The sequence below is a fragment of the Emydura macquarii genome, unplaced genomic scaffold (genome assembly GCF_026122565.2).
Source record: "Emydura macquarii macquarii isolate MOO-44397 ecotype Brisbane River unplaced genomic scaffold, CSIRO-AGI_Emac_v2 contig_1348, whole genome shotgun sequence".
Lineage (NCBI taxonomy): Eukaryota > Metazoa > Chordata > Testudines > Chelidae > Emydura > Emydura macquarii.
In genome coordinates, this window is record NW_027131485.1 from 11,970,340 (window position 1) to 11,990,703 (window position 20,364).

At 49.4% G+C, this 20,364-nt stretch overlaps 1 protein-coding gene across 2 annotated transcripts in view; it reads right to left on the bottom strand.

The window, feature by feature from the left end:
* The window catches only part of PGAP6 (post-GPI attachment to proteins 6), a 41,606-nt gene that overhangs the window by 19,203 nt on the left and 2,039 nt on the right, over positions 1–20,364 (bottom strand). For both annotated transcript variants that reach the window (XM_067551177.1, XM_067551178.1), the window contains exons 2-6: positions 14,097–14,274; positions 8,278–8,485; positions 6,064–6,197; positions 5,322–5,581; positions 2,617–2,966 (exon numbers count right to left, since the gene is read on the bottom strand). In XM_067551177.1, the coding sequence (XP_067407278.1) occupies positions 2,617–2,966; positions 5,322–5,581; positions 6,064–6,197; positions 8,278–8,485; positions 14,097–14,274 (1,130 nt within the window). The remainder of the gene's footprint in view (positions 1–2,616; positions 2,967–5,321; positions 5,582–6,063; positions 6,198–8,277; positions 8,486–14,096; positions 14,275–20,364) is intronic.

The following is a 20,364-nucleotide window of genomic DNA, read 5'->3' on the forward strand; positions in this document are numbered from 1 at the left end:
AACGTCCAACCTAAACCTCCCTTGCTGCAGTTTAAGCCAATTGCTTCTTGTCCTGTCCTCAGAGGTTAAGAAAAACAATTTTTCTCCCTCCTCCTTGTAACAACCTTTTATGTACTTGAAAGCTGTTATGTCCCCTCTCAGTCTTTTCTTCTCCAGGCTAAACAAACCCAGTTCTTTCAGTCTTGCCTCATAGGTCATGTTTGCTAGACCTTTAATCATTTTTGTTGCTCTTCTCTGGACTTCCTCCAATTTGTCCACATCTTTCCTGAAATGTGGTGCCCATCTGCTTTGAAGTACTGCCTCCCTTAGAATGGTTGCTCTCTCCTAAGTTTTTTGTCTTTCTTGTGTGGTTTTCTCAAGCAAACAATGCAACAGGATGTGTCGCTGGAGAACGTTCTTGCTCTGGTGGCTATAGACACAGGTGAACATGATGCTTTGTCAGCTTCAGAGTCTATTTTCTTTCCTGTGTTCAATATAACTCTGATATATACCAAAATTGACTTGTTTATGTATTTCTGAAAACAATTCCTGTGAGAGTATTGGTAGCAAATCGGCTAAACTAGAAAACTCATCCGGTACCTGCCAATGAATTACTCTCTCCTGGAGTCTGCTGCCTCTGTCACAGAATTCTGTTCAGCACTGTTAGCTTTGGATGGTATAAAACATTTTTCAAAATTTGCAGACAGCCTTTTTCTCTTTGATATAAAACTTTAAGGGGCTAGTATTCTCCATGTCTTCATATACTGTAACTTCCCTGTAGAGATAAAATTCCTAAAGTATATTGCAAGCATTCCCACACTCTCTACCACCATTTTTCATTTTGTACAACTATACAGACTTGTGCTAAATTAAATCTATGTTAGGATCAAAATTGCCATTTTTGTTTAGTGAAGATTTTGATTGGAGCCCAGTATGAAGCTATGTATGATCATCTAACACTAATACTGATCTGTGCATAATCGCCACTGAATTAAAAAGCTATTTTCTAGAATATTTCAACAGCTAGCACTGCATCCACAAGCAATTACAAATTAAAACTGTCTACCAGGCAGACTAAATGTTACATTATATGCATAACAGCTTACAAAAAAGGAGAAGCATTACTTTAGGAACTCATGTATGTTTATATCTGCCCACTATACAGTGCAAACATCAGGCACACAATCTACTGCTACTGGTGCACAACCATCAGTGCAAGATTGATCTGATCAGCAAATTTCAACTGAAAATAGAGAAAACTATTATAATCACTTGTGAGAGACTGACAATTAAGCATATGTGATGTGAACACATTTCATGTCAGCATACTGCAAAACATTGATACTTGCTATTTTTGCCAAATGCTAAACAGCTTCATCATTTCTGGGGGGGGAAACACAACAACAAAAAACTTGCCCATGCTAAACCAATAAAAATCTTCTCATGCGCTGTCATTTGGTAGCTTTGACTAATAAATACCACATTAAGGTGTTGAAATTAACAGTAAAAGTTGCAATCAGTCATTTTGCAGCATTTCTGGAACTGAAAAAGTTACACTAATTTTGGGTACTGTTTCACATCATCTACAGGCTTATGGCACCACTTAACAGCTCCCCATCATGCATCATCTAAATGTACTTAAAATAAGCTCTCAAATGATAAATGATGTCTGTGTACATAGGGTGGGTACAATAAACTCCAAAAACATGGAGTTTTTTGGAGACTTGCTGCATGCCTACCAGTCATGGAACCCGGAGACTGCACCAGGGCAAGAGGGAAGACTAACCAGGTTGGAGCATTAGGAAAGTTGCCACTCAGGTGCTGCCAGTTACACAGCATGCATTGTCACGTGTGTATTACATGCTCACTGAAAGGCTCAGAAGTAGCTGCCTGAGTTGTTCAGCAACATGTCAGGATGAAGCTCCCCCAGAGGGTGGATCTGACCTCCCTGCCCGGCTGTTCATTCGAGTATATTGTTTTGCCAGGTCACAAAGCTGGAGAAATGCATGTGGGTTGCCATCACCCAACAGAGAGGTTAAATGACTTCCCAAGGTCATCTGTCCCTGGTAAAGCTGGGACTTGAATCAAGGTCTCTCAAGTCCCAGATCTATGTCTTAGCTAGTGAACCATCCTTCCTCCCCTGCTAATGTGAACAGTCCCCTGCTTCTCTCAGCTGTTGGGCAGGCTCTGCAACACAGCGTTTTCAGTGATGGCTGGGGTAGGGCTGTTGTGAATGCACAAATCCTTTCCCACTGCCTCTTTCCATTAGGCTGGGCTTTTCTGCTATGCTCTGATGTGACTAAGAGACACCGACTATACAGTTCTTGGCCTCCCCAATCAGGGAACTTTTCTCCCCAGCTGTTCCAGAGCCAGCTGGCAAGACACATTAGATACAGAAGGGCAGATTTTTTAAATTATTTGTGAAACTGAAAGATGAAAAGCAATGAATAGTGAGGTTCTCCCACTGCTCTGCAGCTCCCCATGAACTCCCAGCCTCCCCAGACCTGCCCCTGCAGCTCTACTAACACCAACACTCCCCACACAGCACACAATCAATGTATGTGCATGCATGGCAGGGCAACTATGTAGAGAAGATGCCAACACAGAAGTGACAGACTACAAGGGAGCACACTATACCTGGTTCAGCAGCAGATTCACCACCAGGGTGCCTCCACTGTCCATGCCAGTGTTCAAGTTGAAGAGGAGAAGCGTGGGGAATTCAGAATGGACAGGAACGCTGGGCCCATTTATGACTCTGAACCTCAGAGAGGCAACGTCCAGGTCTTCCCGGATGACGGGCTGATTCTGGAGGCAGAAGGTCCCTAGGTTGGATGCATTGTTTGCAGCACCCACTGTGGGCAGAGTGGTGTTCCCCAGCATTCCTGGGGTGCTAGCTTTGGGACCCTCACCCAGAGCTGGAGTACTCTGGCTCTGGTTCAGGCTGGTGTAGAAGTTAAGGAATGAATTGGTGCTCCCCGGCTTGCAAGCTGCAGAGCAACAAGGAAAGGAGGGACTGTTAGCGTGGCTCAGACCAGCGTGAGCACACAGCGCTGGGATGTTCCCGCTCGTTGGAACGAGAGAACTTTGCATTGGGGTCTGCTAGGCCATCAAAGCACAGCACTGCCAAGCAAAGCAGTTTGATCCTGAGGCCCGAGCGGGGAACCAGGCCTCACTCCTCCAGGTCCAACAGGCTGAGATTTGTAGGGCTGCACACACTAAGTGGGTGAGATGCCTAGATTCCAGGCATTTGAGTGACAGGGCCAGGACCTGTTCGTTATAGCTGTTTTAGACATACCAGCACTGGCAGCGTCTCTTTCAGAGCCCAATTGTGACTGGAAAATCCCTGTATCAGAACCTCTGACCCAGGGGCCGGACAAAGGCCGGACAGCCAGAACTGCCATGTCCCCCCCCACTTGTGAGCAGGACAACATGCACAGGCAAGGCGCTCAGGATAGGGGGTTGCTGACACTTCTCATTATCTGCTCATGTCAACTGGGCACAGGGGGCACTGCCTGGGCACCTGCACTAACCGCTGCCACACAGGAATGGCCCACTGACATCAATTCTGGGCCCCAGGGCAGAACAGTCAATGGCTCCCCTAGAAAGGGATGGCTGAGGTTTACCACCATGGGTGGGGTGGGTGAAGCTTCCCCTGGGGAGGCTTGCTCCACATCCCGCCTCTTCTGCCTGCAGCCCCACTCCAGGCCCTGACCCCTTTCCCACTCAGTACATCCCTCCTTCCCTTCTCAGCCCCCCTCCTCTCTTCCACACCCCTTCCTTTCCCCAAGTCAGCAAGCGAGGGCAGAGGGGCTGACTGGGGGGGAGAAGGAAGAGGGACACGTGGCGAGTGGGCTGAGCGGGGCGGCAGGTGAAAGATGCAGGATGGGGAGCTAGCCTCCCCGAGGGGAAGTTTCACTCCCCCATCCCCCCCCCATGGATCTATCCCATCTGCCTGGGCCCTTTTAAATTTCCAGGCCCCATGGCAACTGACCCCTTTGCCCCACTCCCATCAGCAGGCCTTGGCCCACTAGTGCTGGGTGTCTCATAACCGCTCCATGTGCACAAGGCACCAGAGCTCTCCACGGGCCTGGTGTTGCTGCTGCACTGAGCAAGGGGGTGGGTTAAATCTGCCTTGAGCCCAGTTACAGAACCAGGAATGAACCCCAAAGTGCAGGGGTGCAATCTGAACTGACACACTCAGTGCTCTACCAGCTTTGACAGCAGGGCACCATGACCTGGCACTCGCCGGGGCCAAAAGTGCCCCATTTCTGAACTAAGCTCCTGCCTCCCACCCCCCAAGCTCAGTCTCCTACAGTGGCTAGAGACACTGCTACTCTACAAGCACCCAGGATTATGCTCTTCTCCTGCAGCAGCTTGTGGGATCTCACAGCAAGAGAAGTCAGAGCCCCCACAGCCCTCCTGCCGGGCAGGAGAAAAGGGTTTCTAAAAGCTAATTTGTTAAGAATTTTCCAAGAGTCAAATACTCCACAAAGTGAAACCCAGATCCGAGAGCCAGGCAAGAGACTTTTGGAACCCAGCGAGAGCCTCAGGAGGCCCATAGGGGAGCCACTGGGACCTTGAGAGCATGGGAGCTCTAGCCCAGAGCATGCCAAGGGAAAAGGCCGTTCTGATGTGTATCTGAAATGGGTTCAAGTCTTGAGAGCACTGTGAGGCAGGAGGGGACAACAGGTCGGCTCCCCCACGGACAGCAGCCTCTCAGCACTTGCAGTCCAGAGCCAGACAGGGTTTCAGTCTCCATGGCACCATCCGTTCTCAGCATTTACAATATGTCACTGGTCTGCCCCACGCCGCACTGAGCGCCCCGGCTCATTGCAGAGCCGCCAAACAGCCAGTTTGATTGATTATCGTCTCAGTGCTGGGGGGAGGGGAGGCAGGGAGAGGCTGCCTCTCTGACTGCAGTGCCCTGAGCTAGCCTTTGAAGAAACCTGTGGCTCAGATACCCTGAGCTCTTCTGAACTCCCACCACCAGCCACCCACTCAGCCCGAGAGAATTGGTGGTAAGTACCCGGCAGGGAGGACTCCACAGCCCGCAACTAATCATGTAACAAGCAGCAGCACACATGAAGGCATGACTAGATCCCAGCCTCCAGGAAGCATGAACAGCCTAGCCATGCCAGGCAGCAGCCACTGGGGACAGTGACACACGATGACGTTGTCACATTGCATAAGCTGCCCCACCCTACCTCAGTAAACCTGTTTCCACCCTGTAGGAAGAGCACAGGAGCAAGCCAGCCTGTGCTGGTGAAAGCCCAGTGGAGACATGGCAGACTAATGGGCACACTGGCCCTCGCACACATGGCCGGCGGCATCCAAGAGCGCACCTGTGAAGGAGGCAATCATCTCAAAGGAGACAGTGGCGGTGCCCAGATTCTCTGCCTTGATCTGCAGCCACTTCTCCCATGGGGGCGAATCGAGAACCAGGCTGCAATTCGCTCTCCCCCGGCAGTTGAGGGTTTTCTGGAAGGACTGGGGCAGCGTGGTGGAGCCCAGCACCAGCTGCACGGCACACGCCTTTGTGTCGTACACCACACAGCTCCGCAGCGTGAACCGCATCTTGGCAGTGTACTCGGGGATGAAGATCCTGCAGGAATGGGAGCGAACAACACCTCAGTACATGCCCTGAACACAAGCCAGCCTGGAGTGCTAGGGGCAGAGAAGGTCTGTAGCCCTAGAAAGTGACCACAACCCCCCGACTCCCACCCTGGTGAGTCCAAAGGGGCTTTGGAGCCCAGCACAAGGGCACTTTGGTTTGCATTACTACAGTCTTGTCCAGGATGGTGCATCGTAAAGCCAATAACTGCATCTCAAAGAGAGCCAGGAAGGAGCTCGTGTTTCCCTTTCTTGGGGGAACAGGGCCCTATTTCATACAACCCCCCACTCCCCGACACAGACCTTTTGGCTCCAGGGGAACTATCACAGCTCCAGGTCACCGCCAACATGCAGGGCACCCAGGGGCCCTTGGTGAGATTTGTGCGCGCCTGTACTAGACCAGCACCTGTGGGAGATCTGAACTCCAGCCCCACAAGGGAAAGTCCCGCAATCCCGGCTGCCACGCTTGCTTACTTGACATGCAGCGGCCTCGCAGGAGAGACAATGGTTTGCTGTAGGGGAATGTCCGGCTCCAGGACAGGGACAGCAACAACTCTCAGCACAAACATGTCCGGCTGGAACAGGTAGGCGCATGGAGTAGAAAAACCCTGCCGGGAGAGCAGGAGGGCAGCTCAGCATCAGCTGCCAGGGAACACCCCTCCAAAACCTGCTCTGTTGGGCAAAGGATTGGCCAGTGGAGAGCCCAGCTGTCACCAGGGAACCAGCACCCAATGCCATCCCTTCCTGACTCCCAGCCAGTGCTCTCCTTCCCCTGCCATTGCCTGCACACACAGCGACACCCTTGCCCAAGCGGTGGCAGTACAGCTGGTCTGCCTGAAGGTGCGTCTCACTGCGCTCCATGAATCAGTGCTACATACCCCCCTACCCCCAGCGCGTGCCCCACTTTCTGCGCCTCTGAAAGCCCACATCTCCCCCACTGCAGCCCTGCCCCAAAGCATCCAGCCACTTCTCTGCAGTGCTTCCACCTGCCAACCGTGGCGCACTGCATGTGGGTCTCTTGCCTTAAGCAACAGGCATACCACACAGCAGAGCGCTGCATTCAAGTTGGCCCAGGTAAGCAAGGCGGGTGAGATACTTATTAGCAACAGGCTCTAACTAATACCAAGAATTACTGCTCCTGGAATTGCCCCACCTCCGACCTGCTCTCCTTCCAATGGACGCATTGCCAGAGCCAGGCACTGCTCCACAGCTCCAGCCTGCGTCAGAGCAGCACGCCCCACCTAGCAGGCCATTCTGACACACTCCTGCCTCCTACTGGAGCCTTCAGGGCAGGAGAGGGTGCCAGGAGCAGTTACCAGGCAGCACATCACACAGTGTCTTCACTTTCCTTGGTGGAGTTCCCATGACATGGGGGGCTTGAGCGAGACAGAATGCTGAGAGGCAGAAAGGAAGTGAAAAGGTGGAAGACAGGAGGTGCCAAGCAGATGATGGGATGCTGGCAGCCATGCCAAGGAAGGATGGGATGGGATGGGGAACAGTGCAACAGGCACCAAGCCACCAATACCCTTTTTGACAAGAAAATTTGACTCTGTCCAGAGAAAGTTAGCGCATAGCAAGCATCTCCCAGCAGGTGGCAAGCACAGTCTGGGTCCCCAGCTCTCCAGGCACAGGCAGTCACCCCTCCCAGAACGGCTCATCAAAGAGCAGAGACCATTTGGTGAGGAGGATGCCCTACCGGAGCCTGCGAGAGAAAACAGGGTGAGCTCCCAGGCAGGTGTGCCTGAGCAGAGTGGAATCTGGATTCCTCCAGCAGCCAGTTTGTATTAATGGAAGCTGAGCCTAGCACATGCCACTAGAATCCGCCAAACAGCTGACAACCAGAACCAGCTGAACTGGGCCTGCAGAGACCATGGCCTCTTCCACTATTACACAGAGCAGCCCTAATGCCACCATCCCCAGTCCCTCAGGGTACCTCTCCCTGGTGGAAAGCGATCTCCAGATGCCTCCCTAGGGCAGTGTCTCTGGACCCTGCTATCTCCGGGTAGAGTGGGGAGAATGGTGGAATTTCTCAAGTCAGTCTCTGGCCAATGGGCCTAATCATCTGGCATTGGCTGCATTTTTCAAGTTCTTCCCCAGTGAATGTTCCCTTGGCATCTGCAGCCGGTCTGGCTCCTGCAAAGACTGTCAATCTCTCAAGGGAGATTCACAGATACCAAGGCCAGAAGGGAGCACTGTGATCATCTAGTCTGCCCTCCCACAGAACACAGGCCAGGGAACTGCCCCACAAGGATTCCTAGAGCAGAACTTCTAGGAAACCATCTCTCCTCAGAAGCAGAGGGCTGTAGCTCCCCTACTGCCTTTTGCTCTGTGGCCTGGCGCCCTGGTGGAGGAGGAACCAACTCACAGCCAGGCTGGATGCCAAGTGGGCTCCCACTGACCCAGAGAGCATAGACACGGTCCCAGCGTGTCTGGACAGCTCAAAGTCCACCCCATGCAACCCCAGCCCCGTTCCCACATCTCAGCTGCAAACACCGAGAGCTCAGAACGACTCTCCTATGGCTGGAACACCAGTCCATGCCCAACCCCTGGGGTTCCAGAGAGCTGCACAGGCAAACCCTCTGCCACGGTGAACAGTTACCTTCTTCCTCACTAGAGGCAAGGGCTTCCCTTGCTGGAGGCCTTGGACTGGTGAACGAATTCTGCACTCAGGTCCCTTGCAGCCCTTACCTTCACTTCAATCTTGCCTGCAGCCTCAGGCAGGTGTGCAATGATGAACCAGTCTCCAGCAGCAGGGGTGGTGATGTTCACAAAGGTGCTGTTCTGCAGAGCGGCGCTCAGAGTCAGGGTTCTGTTGTAGGAAGGACGGACAGTCGTGTTCGAGGGAAACCGAGTGCCAAGTGGGTTAATGATGGGAGGGGCTCCGTAACGAAAGTGGCTGCAAGATAAAGCAGGGAAGGATGCATAAAAAACATCAGGCCTGTCCTCCAATAGCACAAACATCTGCAGCAACAGCCAGGCTGGATCAACTGGGGAGCAGAAAGGAGACAGCAGCCTGCTCCCAAGGAGAGCACAGAACTGCAGGCTGGACTCCAGAGTTTGCCTTGCCCCCTCCCTCTCCTGACTTGCTGGCAAATCCTCCTGAGGAAAAGGAAGTGGGAACATTTCATTGGCCTGGAAAATAATTAAAGCAGCAGAATGTGCTCAAGGGGTCTGAACTCAGGGACCACCTTTCCCTCTAACCACCTGTGTCCTAAGCGTGCAAACCGACATGGAGGAGACATTTCAGCCAGCGCAGGACAGAGATCAGAGCAAGAGAGCAACCAGCATGCATCCCCAGCACCAAAAGAAGCTGGTTCCAGACACTGGCACAGGCAGGAAGTTGAGCTGCAATAGCAAAGGAACAAAAGAATTGCCAGGCTGAAGCAGACCCAAGATCCATCTAGTCCGGTATCTGGTCTCAGACAGCGGCCAGTACCAGATGTTTCAGCTGAAGGTGCAAAAACCCTGCAGTACCCTTGTGGGATAATATGCCTCTTTTAAAAATCTCCTCCTAGCCCTAGTAGGAGATGGCTTGAGCCCTAAAGTGGGAGGGTTTATAGCCCTTCCAAAACTATAAACAACTGGATATTCTCATTACCCATTAAGTGTCCAATACCTCTCTGAATCTTGTGAAGTTCTAGGCCTCAACAAAGCCCTGTGGTGATTACCTGTTGTATGAAAGATCATTTCCTTTATCAGTATTGAATATGTTCCCGTTTTAAAGTCATTGACTGTCCTCTTGTTCTTGTGTTATCAAACAGGAAGAACAGAAGCTCCCAATCATCCCCAGACAATTATTTGATTGACTTAAGTCACCTCTTCTCGGTCTCGTCTCTAAGGGAATAACCCCAGTTGTTTCAATCTTTCCTCACTGGAGAGTTTTTCCAGTCCCGATCATTCACACTATCCTTCTCTGAACCCCTCTAATTCTGCAGTTTCCTTTTTCAGAGGGGGTGGCCAGTCCCGCCCATAGAATTCCAGAGGCAGCAGCACCGTTCATTTATATAATGACATCATCACACACCAGCAACATGGACCGGAGGGCTTTACCACAGAGTGCTTGGGATGAGGGAGGTAAGTGGCAACAGTGACAGAAATAAGTGGGGTACTAGAGATGCATCCAGTCTGGAGTGCAGGAGGGAGCTGCATGCATTTCAGTGGAAGAACAGCATAGTGCAGCCCAGCTGGGTCCAAGGGCATGGGGAAACTCACCTACCAGCACCACTCTCTGCCTGAGAGCAAGCTGTGAGAGAGCATTCACAAGGCACTTCCCCAAGCCCCAAGATAGGCTATGGTCATGGACGTGGAGTTATAAAGTCGGCCTAGTGGGGCAGTTACATCGACGAGAGCAAAACTGAAATGTAGACACTTCCCTAGTTAGGTTGATGTAAGCTGCCTTGCATTGACCTAACTCTGTGGTGTAGACTCAACCTAATAGCCTACTTGGCTCTCCTCCCTCACCCCCACTGTCTGGAAAACACAACCAAAAATACAAGAATAACAGTTCAGTGAACTTGTGCCTATGAACATAGGGCAAGCAATGCTGGCGGAGGCAAGTGCAGTTGGTGCTGCAGCTGTGCAAGCTTCCCCTGCTCAGTCACTTAGTGCACCACCATTCTGCATTCCCCACCCCACCATTCATAGCTCAGCCAATGTACCTCTTTTACAACCTGCAGCAGCCACTCCTGCTCCCAGCTCTGCTGATGCATTTCAGTGAGCCTTCTTACAAGCTTGTGACGTGCATGTCACAGCCTGCCCACCCTCCCCCACTGCGCCCATCTTGGGCATCTTGAGAAAGTTGTGTCCAACCAGCCAATGGTTTCACAGGTCCTGAAGAAAGGCCTGGACGCAATGGCTGCTTCTTGGGTTCCTACTGATATTGAAGACCTGAAGGAGAGCTCTTTGTAGATCAAAAACTTGTCTCTTTCACCAACAGAAGTTGGTCCAATAAAAGATATTACCTCCCCCACCTTGTTTTGCAACTCAAGATTAGCATTCTTTAAACATGCGAACTAGAGATTGGGGTTTATTGCATAGCCTGCCAGGCACGGACTATGGTGAGCAGGCCTCATTCCTATAAGTGGACAAACGCCCAATACTTATATCCTTCATCAGCACTTCAGCAAAAAAAACTTCAGTCTTCAAGAGGCTAGTGCATCAACTCCTACATACCAGAACCCTGCTTGCTTGATTCATAGATTCCAAGGCTAGAAGGGACCACTGTGATAATCTACTCTGACCTCCTGTATAACATACACTAGAGAACTTCCTCAGAATAATTCCTAGAGCAGATCTTTTAGACAAAGAGCCAATCTTGACTTAAAAATTGCCAGTTATGGAGAATCCATCACCACCTTTGGTAAATAGTTCCACTGGTTAATTATTCTGTTAAAAATGTACGCCGTATCTCCCATATGAATTTGTCTAGCTTCAACTTTCAGCCATTAAATCATGTAATACCTTTGACTGCTAGATTGAAGAGTCCATTATTAAATACTTGTTCCTCATGCAGATACTTATAAACTGTGATCAAGTCACCTCTTAACTTTCTCTTTGTTAAGCTCAATAGATTGCGCTCCTTAGGTCTATCACTAGTATAAGGCATATTTTCTAATCCTTTAATCATTCTCATGGCTCTTCTCTGAACCCTCTCCAATTTATCAACAGCTTTCTTGAACTGTGGTCACCAGAACTGGATACAGTATTCCAGCAGCGGTCACACCAGTGCCAAATACAGAGGTAAAACATCAGAAGAATAGCCATACCAGGTCAGACTAATGGTCCATCTAGCTCAGGATCCTGAATTCCAACACTGGCTGGTGCCAGATGCTTCAGAGGGAATGAACAGAACAGGGAAAGTTATTGAGTGATCTATCCCGTCATCCACTCCCAGATTGATGGACCTATCCTCCATTAATTTATCTAATTCTTTTTTTTAACCCAGTTATACTTCTGACCTTCTCCCCTGGCAATGAATTCCACAGGTTGACTGTCCATTGTGTGAATAATTATTGCCTTATATTTGTTTTAAACATGCTTCCTATTAATTTTATTGGGTGACCCTTACTTCTTATGTTATATGAAGGGGTAAATAACACTTCACTAGTCACTCTCCACACCAGTCAAGATTTTATTGACCTCTATTATATTCCCCCCCACCTTTACTTCTCTTTTTTAAAATGAACAAACTTAGGCTTTTTAATCTCTCCTCACATAGAAGCTGTTCCATACCCATAATCATTTCTGTACCTTATATGTACCTTTTCCAATTCTATTATATCTTTTTGAGATAGGGAGACCAGAACAGCACACAGTATTCAAGATGTGAGTGCGCCATGGATTTATATAATGGCATTACGATATTTTCTGTCTTATATGTCCTTTTCCTAATGGTTCCTAACATTCTGTTAGCTTTTTTGACTGCTGCTGCATATTGAGCTGATGTTTTCAGAGAACTATTCACAATGACCCCAAGATCTCTTTCTTGAGTGGTAACAATTAATCACTGTATATGCATAGTTGGAATTAGGTTTTCCAATGTGCATTACTTTGTATTTATCAACATTGAATTTCACCTGCCATTGTGTTGCCCAGACATCCAGTTTAGTGATGTCTGTTCATAAGTCCAAAGCTGAATGCGAAAAGTTATCTATCTTGAGTAATTTTATATCATCTGTACATTTTGCCACTTCTATGTGCCCAGCTTACCAACCGAACCAGATCACTCTGTATCAATGACCTGTCCTCTTCGTTATTTACCACTCCCCCAATTTTTGTGGAAACTGACAACTCTACCAGTGATGATTTTATATTTTTTTCCAGGTCACTATTTAATAAAAATGTAAATGGCACAGGGCCAAGAACTTATCTTTGTGGAATCCCACTAGAATCGCACCCCTTTGATGATGAGTCCCATTTACAATTACATTTTAAGGCCTATCAGTTAGCCAGTTTTTAATCCATCTAATGTGTGCCAAGTTAATGTTTCTAGTTTTAATTTTCTAGTTTTTTTAATCACAACGTCATGAAGTAACAAGTGAAATGCCTTAAACAAGTCTATTACATTAGACATTTATCTGTTATACATCTATTATCAGACAAACTTGTAATCTCATCACAAAAAGATATCAAGCTAGTTTGATAGGATCTATTTTCCAAAAATCCATGTTGATTGGTTTTAATTATATTACACTCCTTTAATTCTGTTGTAATGGGACTGCAGAGGGTTAGAATGATAGGTATTACACACGGTGGTCTGTGGAAGCCTGCTATCCTCTCACCACAGTACTGATCACGACAGCACTTGGGGGATGCTGCTTAATAAGCAGCATACCATTCACTGACAGAGACAGATCTATTAAATCATCCAGTCCAATCACAGTTACCAGACTAAGACCTCAGCTGTGCCAGCCAGTGCCCAGTGCCTGCCATTCAATGGTGCATTGTGCCCAAACTTGCAGCCGAGTTTATTGGAGCTGCCCAAGTTCCACTGTGGGTCAGAGTTCATGCAGTTGGCTGGGAGGCGGGTGGCAGCAGTGCAGTAACATCTAGCTCAGAGGCTAATCAAGATCAGGAGAAGCCCAGACTCAAAGCAGCAGCCCCAACAGCCTGAACCTGCAGTGGTGGACACCACCGGCTGCCAGCCTGCTTGTCTGCCCAACCACACGGGATCCTTTGCCTTTGATGAAGTCTTGCAAAGTTACAATGTTGAGAGTTTACAGCTTTCCTGCTACAGCAACACTTCTCATGGAAGCAGACAGGCCCTGTGTGACCCCAAATGCAAGAGGCAGTCAAAGGAGGAGTGGGGACAGGCGATAGTTGTGACAGACCAGGGCCACAAGCATACAGGGAGCATCTCTCTCTCCCTCCTGTTGAGCCTGCTCCACTGTGTATAAACACAGTCAGTGGGCCAGAGAGAGTGAGCAAAAATTACTCTATAGTCTGGTGCTTAGGGCTCCCATTTGTGAGGTGAGACACCCAAGTTCATGTCTCTGTTCCAATGACTATTTATTTATACACAGTGGAACAGTTTCCACAGGAGAGATTGTGTCCCATATCAGAACATCCCACAGCTCTGTGGTTAGGGCACTCTCCTGCAGTGGGAAGATCCAAATTCACATTCCTGCTCCACATCAGGCAGAGGGAGGAATTGAATTAGGGTCTCCCATATCTCAGGCCAGTGCCCTAACAACGGGGCTGAAGCTTATAAGGGACACATCACCATCACCTCCTCATAAAAAATGGTTTTGGCCAAAACTATTTGGTGAGTGTATGTCAAATTCACAAACAATTTCAGTTTGCCAAAAATGCAATACATATATAAAGCGCAACACACAAAGTGAAAAACTAATCCTTGAAAAATCAGGAAGCTACAGTTCAGGCAAATTCCTCTCTGGGCTGAGACCAACCCCAAAGGAATTTAAAGGGGGGCGGAGGAGTTAGAATGGCAGGCATGCCTGGGCTTTGGCACTAGGGGGTGATGCCCATGCATGCCAGGTTATACGTACATGGTGATCTCCATGCTGGTGCACTCAGGTCCTTTTCCCTTGGACGCCTGCAGGAGCCAGCGCAGCAGAACCGTGTCCTCTGGCACATGGAAGCGGAAGAGTTTGGCGTTCCCATACCAGCTGTAGAAGGACAGCTTCTGGGCACTCTGAGAGAAATACTCAGAGACGTAAAGCAGGTCTGGGAGGGAGAGAGCAGAGCATAGGTTAGGGACCTTTCATGCAGATCCTACCCAGAGGAATGCATGGGCATTCTAGTGTCGCTGGAAAGGACCCCGTTACTTCATTGCGTTCTCACACAGTGTCTCACCTCTTGACACAAGCCAGTTAGTCACCTATGTCCCACCTTAGCCCTGCTCATGTGAGGGGGGCAGTCAATACTGTCAGCATCAACTAGACGCAGGTGACAATCTCACTATTCCTGTCACACTGCAAGATCACACTCATGCAGGCCAAGCCTTTGGTAGCCAGGATATGCCAGAAGAGGAGAAATGGGCACCCTCAGCTCTGCCCCGCTGGATAGACATAACACACCCCAAGCAGTCTAGTTATCAGATCACAAGGTGGTCAGGGGAAAAGGGGAGGGACCAAGGACCGAGAGAGCTTGGAGGGACCCTCAGGAAGGGACAGGGAGAAGCCAGCCAGGGAGATGACAATGGCACAATCAGACATGATGGAGGCAGAGAAACCACCAATTAAACAGCCACAAAAGCCCAGCAGGATGAGGAGGAAGCAAATAACTGGGCCAAAATGAGCTGGCTAGACCCAGGAGGATGAGGCTGGCACAGAGGCCCTTGGACGTGGCATGGGGAGGTCGTTAGTGGCTTTGGGGCATGGACTGGACTTTGCATCTCAGTGACTGGCTGTAGAGTCACTAAGAAAAGAGCCACGTCTTACTCCCCTGGATTGCACCGTGGTTTCCATCTCTTGGCTGGCTGCGAAGGTATCTGTGTTTTGCAGTACACTGTCACACTTTCTTTGAAATTTAAGACCACATTTAGAATGACCAAAGTTGATACAATCCTCAGCCTCACCTCTCTCCTTCAAATGCTCCTTTCAATGCCTGACCTTGCCTCCCAGCCCTGAAAGGCCAACAGGACATGGTCAGACACAAGGTGACTCCCCATCACTCAGGAGACTGCACTAGCTCACACGGCCAGGCACTTACTGTCCATAGCCAAGAATTCCTTCAGAGTCTCCTGGGTCGGCCGGGCTCTGAACTGGTGGGCCAGACCATCCTCTCTACTGGCCTGCATATTACACCAGGGAGGTTGAACAGAGCAGTCCGAGTCATGCCGCCCAAGACAGCCATGGAGATCAAACTCAAGTTTCTCTTGCCCAGTAACTAGGGGACACGTTCAGATGAAAAGTTCAACCCTAACCAAAGTTTGCAGGACACAGCAGCCAGGCGCCTATTGTGGATACACAGTACTTAGTGTACATCTACACTGCAATAAAAGACCTACAGCATAATTGCAGCTGGCCTGGGTCAAATGGCTCGGGCTGTGGGGCTACAAATCTGCAGTGTAGACATTTGGGCTTAGGCTGGAGCCTAGACTGGGTGCCAAGGGTTTCCAACTGCAGTCTAGACACACCCTAAATGACCAGTGCTGTCAGTCTTGCGAGCAAGAAACTGGAGAGTCTGTGACTCAGGGATAGCAGCAAAGAGAAAGAGACCAAGACTGGGAAGAGAGCATGGAGGCAGAAAATCAGCAGACAGCGCTCTGGTTTTTGCCCAGATGGGTTGGAACAAGAGGCCCAGGCCATACTATGCCTGCATGGAGCCCAGCCTTCCTAACATCCAGCAATGATCTGGGGAGAGAAGAATAAGGCACCTCTTCACACTCCTCCCAGATTCAATGGCTGTTTCTTTCTACCCTCCCAATTTCCTAGCATCGGAGAAGACGGCCCCTTCCAGACCAATTTCACTTCCATTGGGAAATAAGCAGAGCCAGTGGGTGCTGTTTAGCAATTCAAAAGGCTGTGGCAGCTTCATCAAGGTCCTGCTTAGAGCAGAACACAAGCTGGTCTGGTCCCCTGGCGGTGTTTGGACCCAGGGTACCAGTTGCCTGAGAGAAGCCTATTGCCAACAGAACTCATACATGATTGACAACTCAAAGCAGGAGCTGTCCTGGCCTGCATTTGAGGGATTGCAATTAGACAGGGTAATAATGGGTTTAATTTCTTGGCACATAAGCTCAGACAAGGGCCTGCAGGTGCCTCACAAATCCAGCAAATAAAGCAGTAGCCTAAATATACCACAAAGCATGAGCAGGAAACACTGCTCCAGCTAGCCCTCCAACCCCCTGCCACTGTGGAGAGAAGCCTCCGCCTCCTCCTGTGCCAGATGCTGTTCTGTTGCACGGACTGCCCCAGCCCCTCGCTCGGGCAGGTTCCAATAGAGGAAGCAGCTCCAGCGCCTCTCAAGGCACAGGGTGCCAGGCACTGAGAGAAGTCATCTGCTATTCAGGACACCAGGAAGCCCAGCCACTGACCAAGAGGCAGACAGAGCAGGCATCAGTGCGGGTGCCTATGGCACAATCACACCTCTGAAAAGGCAGCAGCAGCATGGGAGCCCCAGCTACACTGGCACTGAAGTCCAGGCTAAAAAGCATCGCTGCAGACAGAGACTCACACACAGCAATCAGGGCTGCTGTTGGCCGTGCATCCACAGGAGTAGAGCTGGTGAATCTGTCTACACCTGGCTTATTCTGTCATCTTTGTTTGGGAAATTACCAGATTAAACTGGTTCAAACCCCTGCTAGTGAACCAATTTTAAATACAACTGTAGATAAACCAGCGTGACCTGTGTGTAGTCAAAGCCCATCACAGATAGCTTTTATTTTAGGACCATTCCAAGCCCAACTAGGGTGCAGGCTCTCTGTGCTGGCTGTTGTACAAACACAGCAAGGGAACAGCTGCCCCTAAGCGCTCACAGTCCAGGTCAGTGATGAAACGCACAGGGAGATGAAATTAGACGTGGGGAAGGACAGGATAACCACTGGCATGAAAACACACTTCTCCTTGTAGTCTAGCTACATGCACAGCACAGCTCAGCACCTGCCGGACTACATCCAGACAACAGGTCGGGCCAGTGGCATTTAAAGGAGTTGCAGAGAAAAGAGATGGTTTGGGACAAACCATTGTGAGCAGAACTACACTGTACACAAAGTGAGCTGGACATGGAAGCAATTGGGAAGAATGACAAATTCCCAGACAAGTGAGAAGCACCCTTCCCCTCCCCCAGCCTTTGACTGAGCAAGGGGGGAGATCCCAAGGCAGCTCCCCCCAACAGTCACAGCACATCAGTGTGTGGTGAGATGGTGCTTGCCTGGCTCAGGAACAGTGCAGCTGTATGATGGACTGTCTGGCTGTTTAAAATAAGGGAAACCTCACTTCCTTAGCTCATGCCTTCAGGAGGCTGGCTTCCTCATGACATCATCCCTGGAAATGGGGCAGCCCTGCTGGGAAAGTCCATTCATTTGGCCCTTAGAAATTCCCCTTTGGCTCTCAGATCAGAGCCCGATTTCCAGCTGTGTGTTTTAATGCAGGTCTAATGCACTGATTGCCCAGCTGACACCTCCAGGAGTGCACTGTGCCACAGGGTGGGTGGCAGCAATGAGAGAATTGACACTTGAACCCTCTCTTCACACCCACCTGACATTGTTTTTAATGGAGCCATTAGCTGCCTGATGTGTTCTGCATTGAGCTCCCACTGGTTACCCAGTAGTTGTACAGTAGTTGATCTAGCCTCTGTGCTCTCTCTCTCTGACTCTTAACTCCCATGGCTGTGGTACAGCGCAGCCACTCTTGCCTTGAAGAGCCCAGAGTGGGCTGACTGCCATGAGTGCAACAGAGCATTTGCTGTCATTGCTGGCACCGGCTCTTAAGGAAGCTGCTCCTTTCCGGTGTGCCTTTGGCCTGGTTATCCTTTGACAGAATTATCTTTTGTGCTTCCCTGGCTACTCCCTCATTGCTTGCTATCTCTAGTGCAATGTTTGTTCAAGCTGCTGAGCACACAGAGCCAGCTCTTGGTAGATCTGCCCCACCCTCACTGGGCATGCTGCTTGGTTGGTTAACCAACCCAGCCCTTATGGAGGCTGCCACCCACCCTGTGGCACAGTGCACTCCTGCACGGGCCAGGTGGGCAGAGTGCATTACACCTGCCTTCCCCTTCCCCTCCCCCCAAACCCTCCCCCCAAAAAAAACACAACACATGAGAGAGAGAAGCCTCCCAGATTTAGTTTTAGACTGTAAATTCTTAAGACAGGGATTGTGTCTTTGTTCTGCATCCAGCGCCTATAGCACACTGGGGCCCTGGTCTTAAATTATCTATTTATATTGTGGTAGCACCTATTTATGAATACCTTAACCCCAAATGACTTAAATGGACACTGTCTATTTAAACATCATACCTCCTGCTGTTTCTGTGAGTTATAAGCAGCTCTCTAGGGCAGGGTCTGGGCTATCTTGGGGTCAGCACAGTGCCTAGCAGTTCTGAGCACCACCTTTTTTCTTTTTTTTTTTTTTGGGGGGGGGGGGGGAGTGGGGAGACTGACTAGATTTCAAGTTGATGGTGTTTTGTATACACTTTAAATTGAAGATTCACTTTACACGAAAAGGAGCTGAAGCACCTCAAAGAGAGAAAACAAAGGAGACTCCAGCATGAGCCAACACCATTATTGGGTTTCTCTACACTTGGTTCAATGCCACAACTCTTAAAGTGTAGGCAATCCCACCGGTACCATATCTCATGGACAGACCCAGGCACAAACTCAACACAGACAGGTGGTCGCAAACGTCAGAACAATCCCTTCTTCCCCAGACCTAAGATTGGAAGGAAGTGGTCCCATTTCAATGAACCTCTGTTATAACTTGCTACCCTCTGCATCCTGACTCAGGGCAGAGTCACTGCCTTCAGGACACAACTGAGGGCAAGGCAACTTCAGGCAAGGTGAAAATTAGAATGACGTGGACGGCAAGGACAAGGAAACCTGGAGCATTTACACGATCACAGGGGTGAACTACACAATAACCAGCCACAGAGAACAGCAACGAGCAAAAAACCAGAAGACCTGGTTCTGTCCTGCTTGTCACCAACCCACTCCAAGGACAAACTGCTACAGAGGGAGTGACTAGAAGAACTTTCTGTAGGGGCTAGGCTCTGCAGTCAAAGAAACTTTTGTAACCTTTTATCCATGAGGATCTAAGGAGATAGGTCAGTCCTGCCACTTTCAAGCTTAGTGTCTGGCTATGTTTATTTTATTGTTTGGGGCTGCCTTTATTACAAGCAATGGCACAGAGCTATTTGTTTTCCACTGCTCTGTAACAGATTCAGAGAATACAGCCCGTCTGCCCTTTCAGCTGGGACTGCTCTGCGAATCTGCTGGAGTTTTACCACAACAGAAGTATTTGAACAATGATCCATGCTAAGGGATGGCAGCCACAAGACAGGCGTGGGTTTATTACTCCAGCAAATGCTATGCTGGGAGGGTTGGCAGCCCTAGGACAGAACTTTCATAGCATCACTGACATGCCTCCCTAACTGATGAAGTTGAGCTGGAGAATGGCCTCTGGCAGCAGGGAAGGTATGCATGATCCAACTCAGCGTGGGTGGAGAAGGATCTTGCATTGAAACATGGCCTCTAGGAAAGGAAGTATGTGGTCTCAGCAGGGTGTACGCTCCTCCCAAACAGTACCCAAAGAAGGGCACGCATTCCCAGGATGCAGGCCAGCTAAGCAAAGCTAGGTGAGGGGTGCAGACAGCCCACCTGGAGGGGACTTCCCAGTAGAAGTGTTTGGGAAAGCACCTCATATATGACCTGGGAACAACTCACCTTGATCTTTTGGATAATCCACTCCTGAGACTTCTCAGACAAGCTAATTTGTAGCCAAAATAGGGCAAAAAAGAACAATTTTGAAAAGTTTTTGAAATGATGTTCCACATTTTTAGAACAGCTTCTCCATGTAACCTGGAGTGTGTGGAAAGTCTGCTAACACAGGGATCTTGGTGCAAAGGGGACTTTCCTTTTAGCTCCCTGACCTTCAGTGTAGATCATCTTCCCTTCTGCTTAAATGCTCCTTAAGCAGGCTGAGCAAAAGCATTCCTAAAATCTTATTAATTCCATTTCACTGATGAACTCACAAATAGAACTAGTGATCAGTGAAGTCAAAAGCCTCATCTGTTGTACTAACCTTTTACTCTATTGTCACACTTCCACTCCTTGCAAACACCACAAGGCATCAGAGTATGACTCACTCACCATGGAAT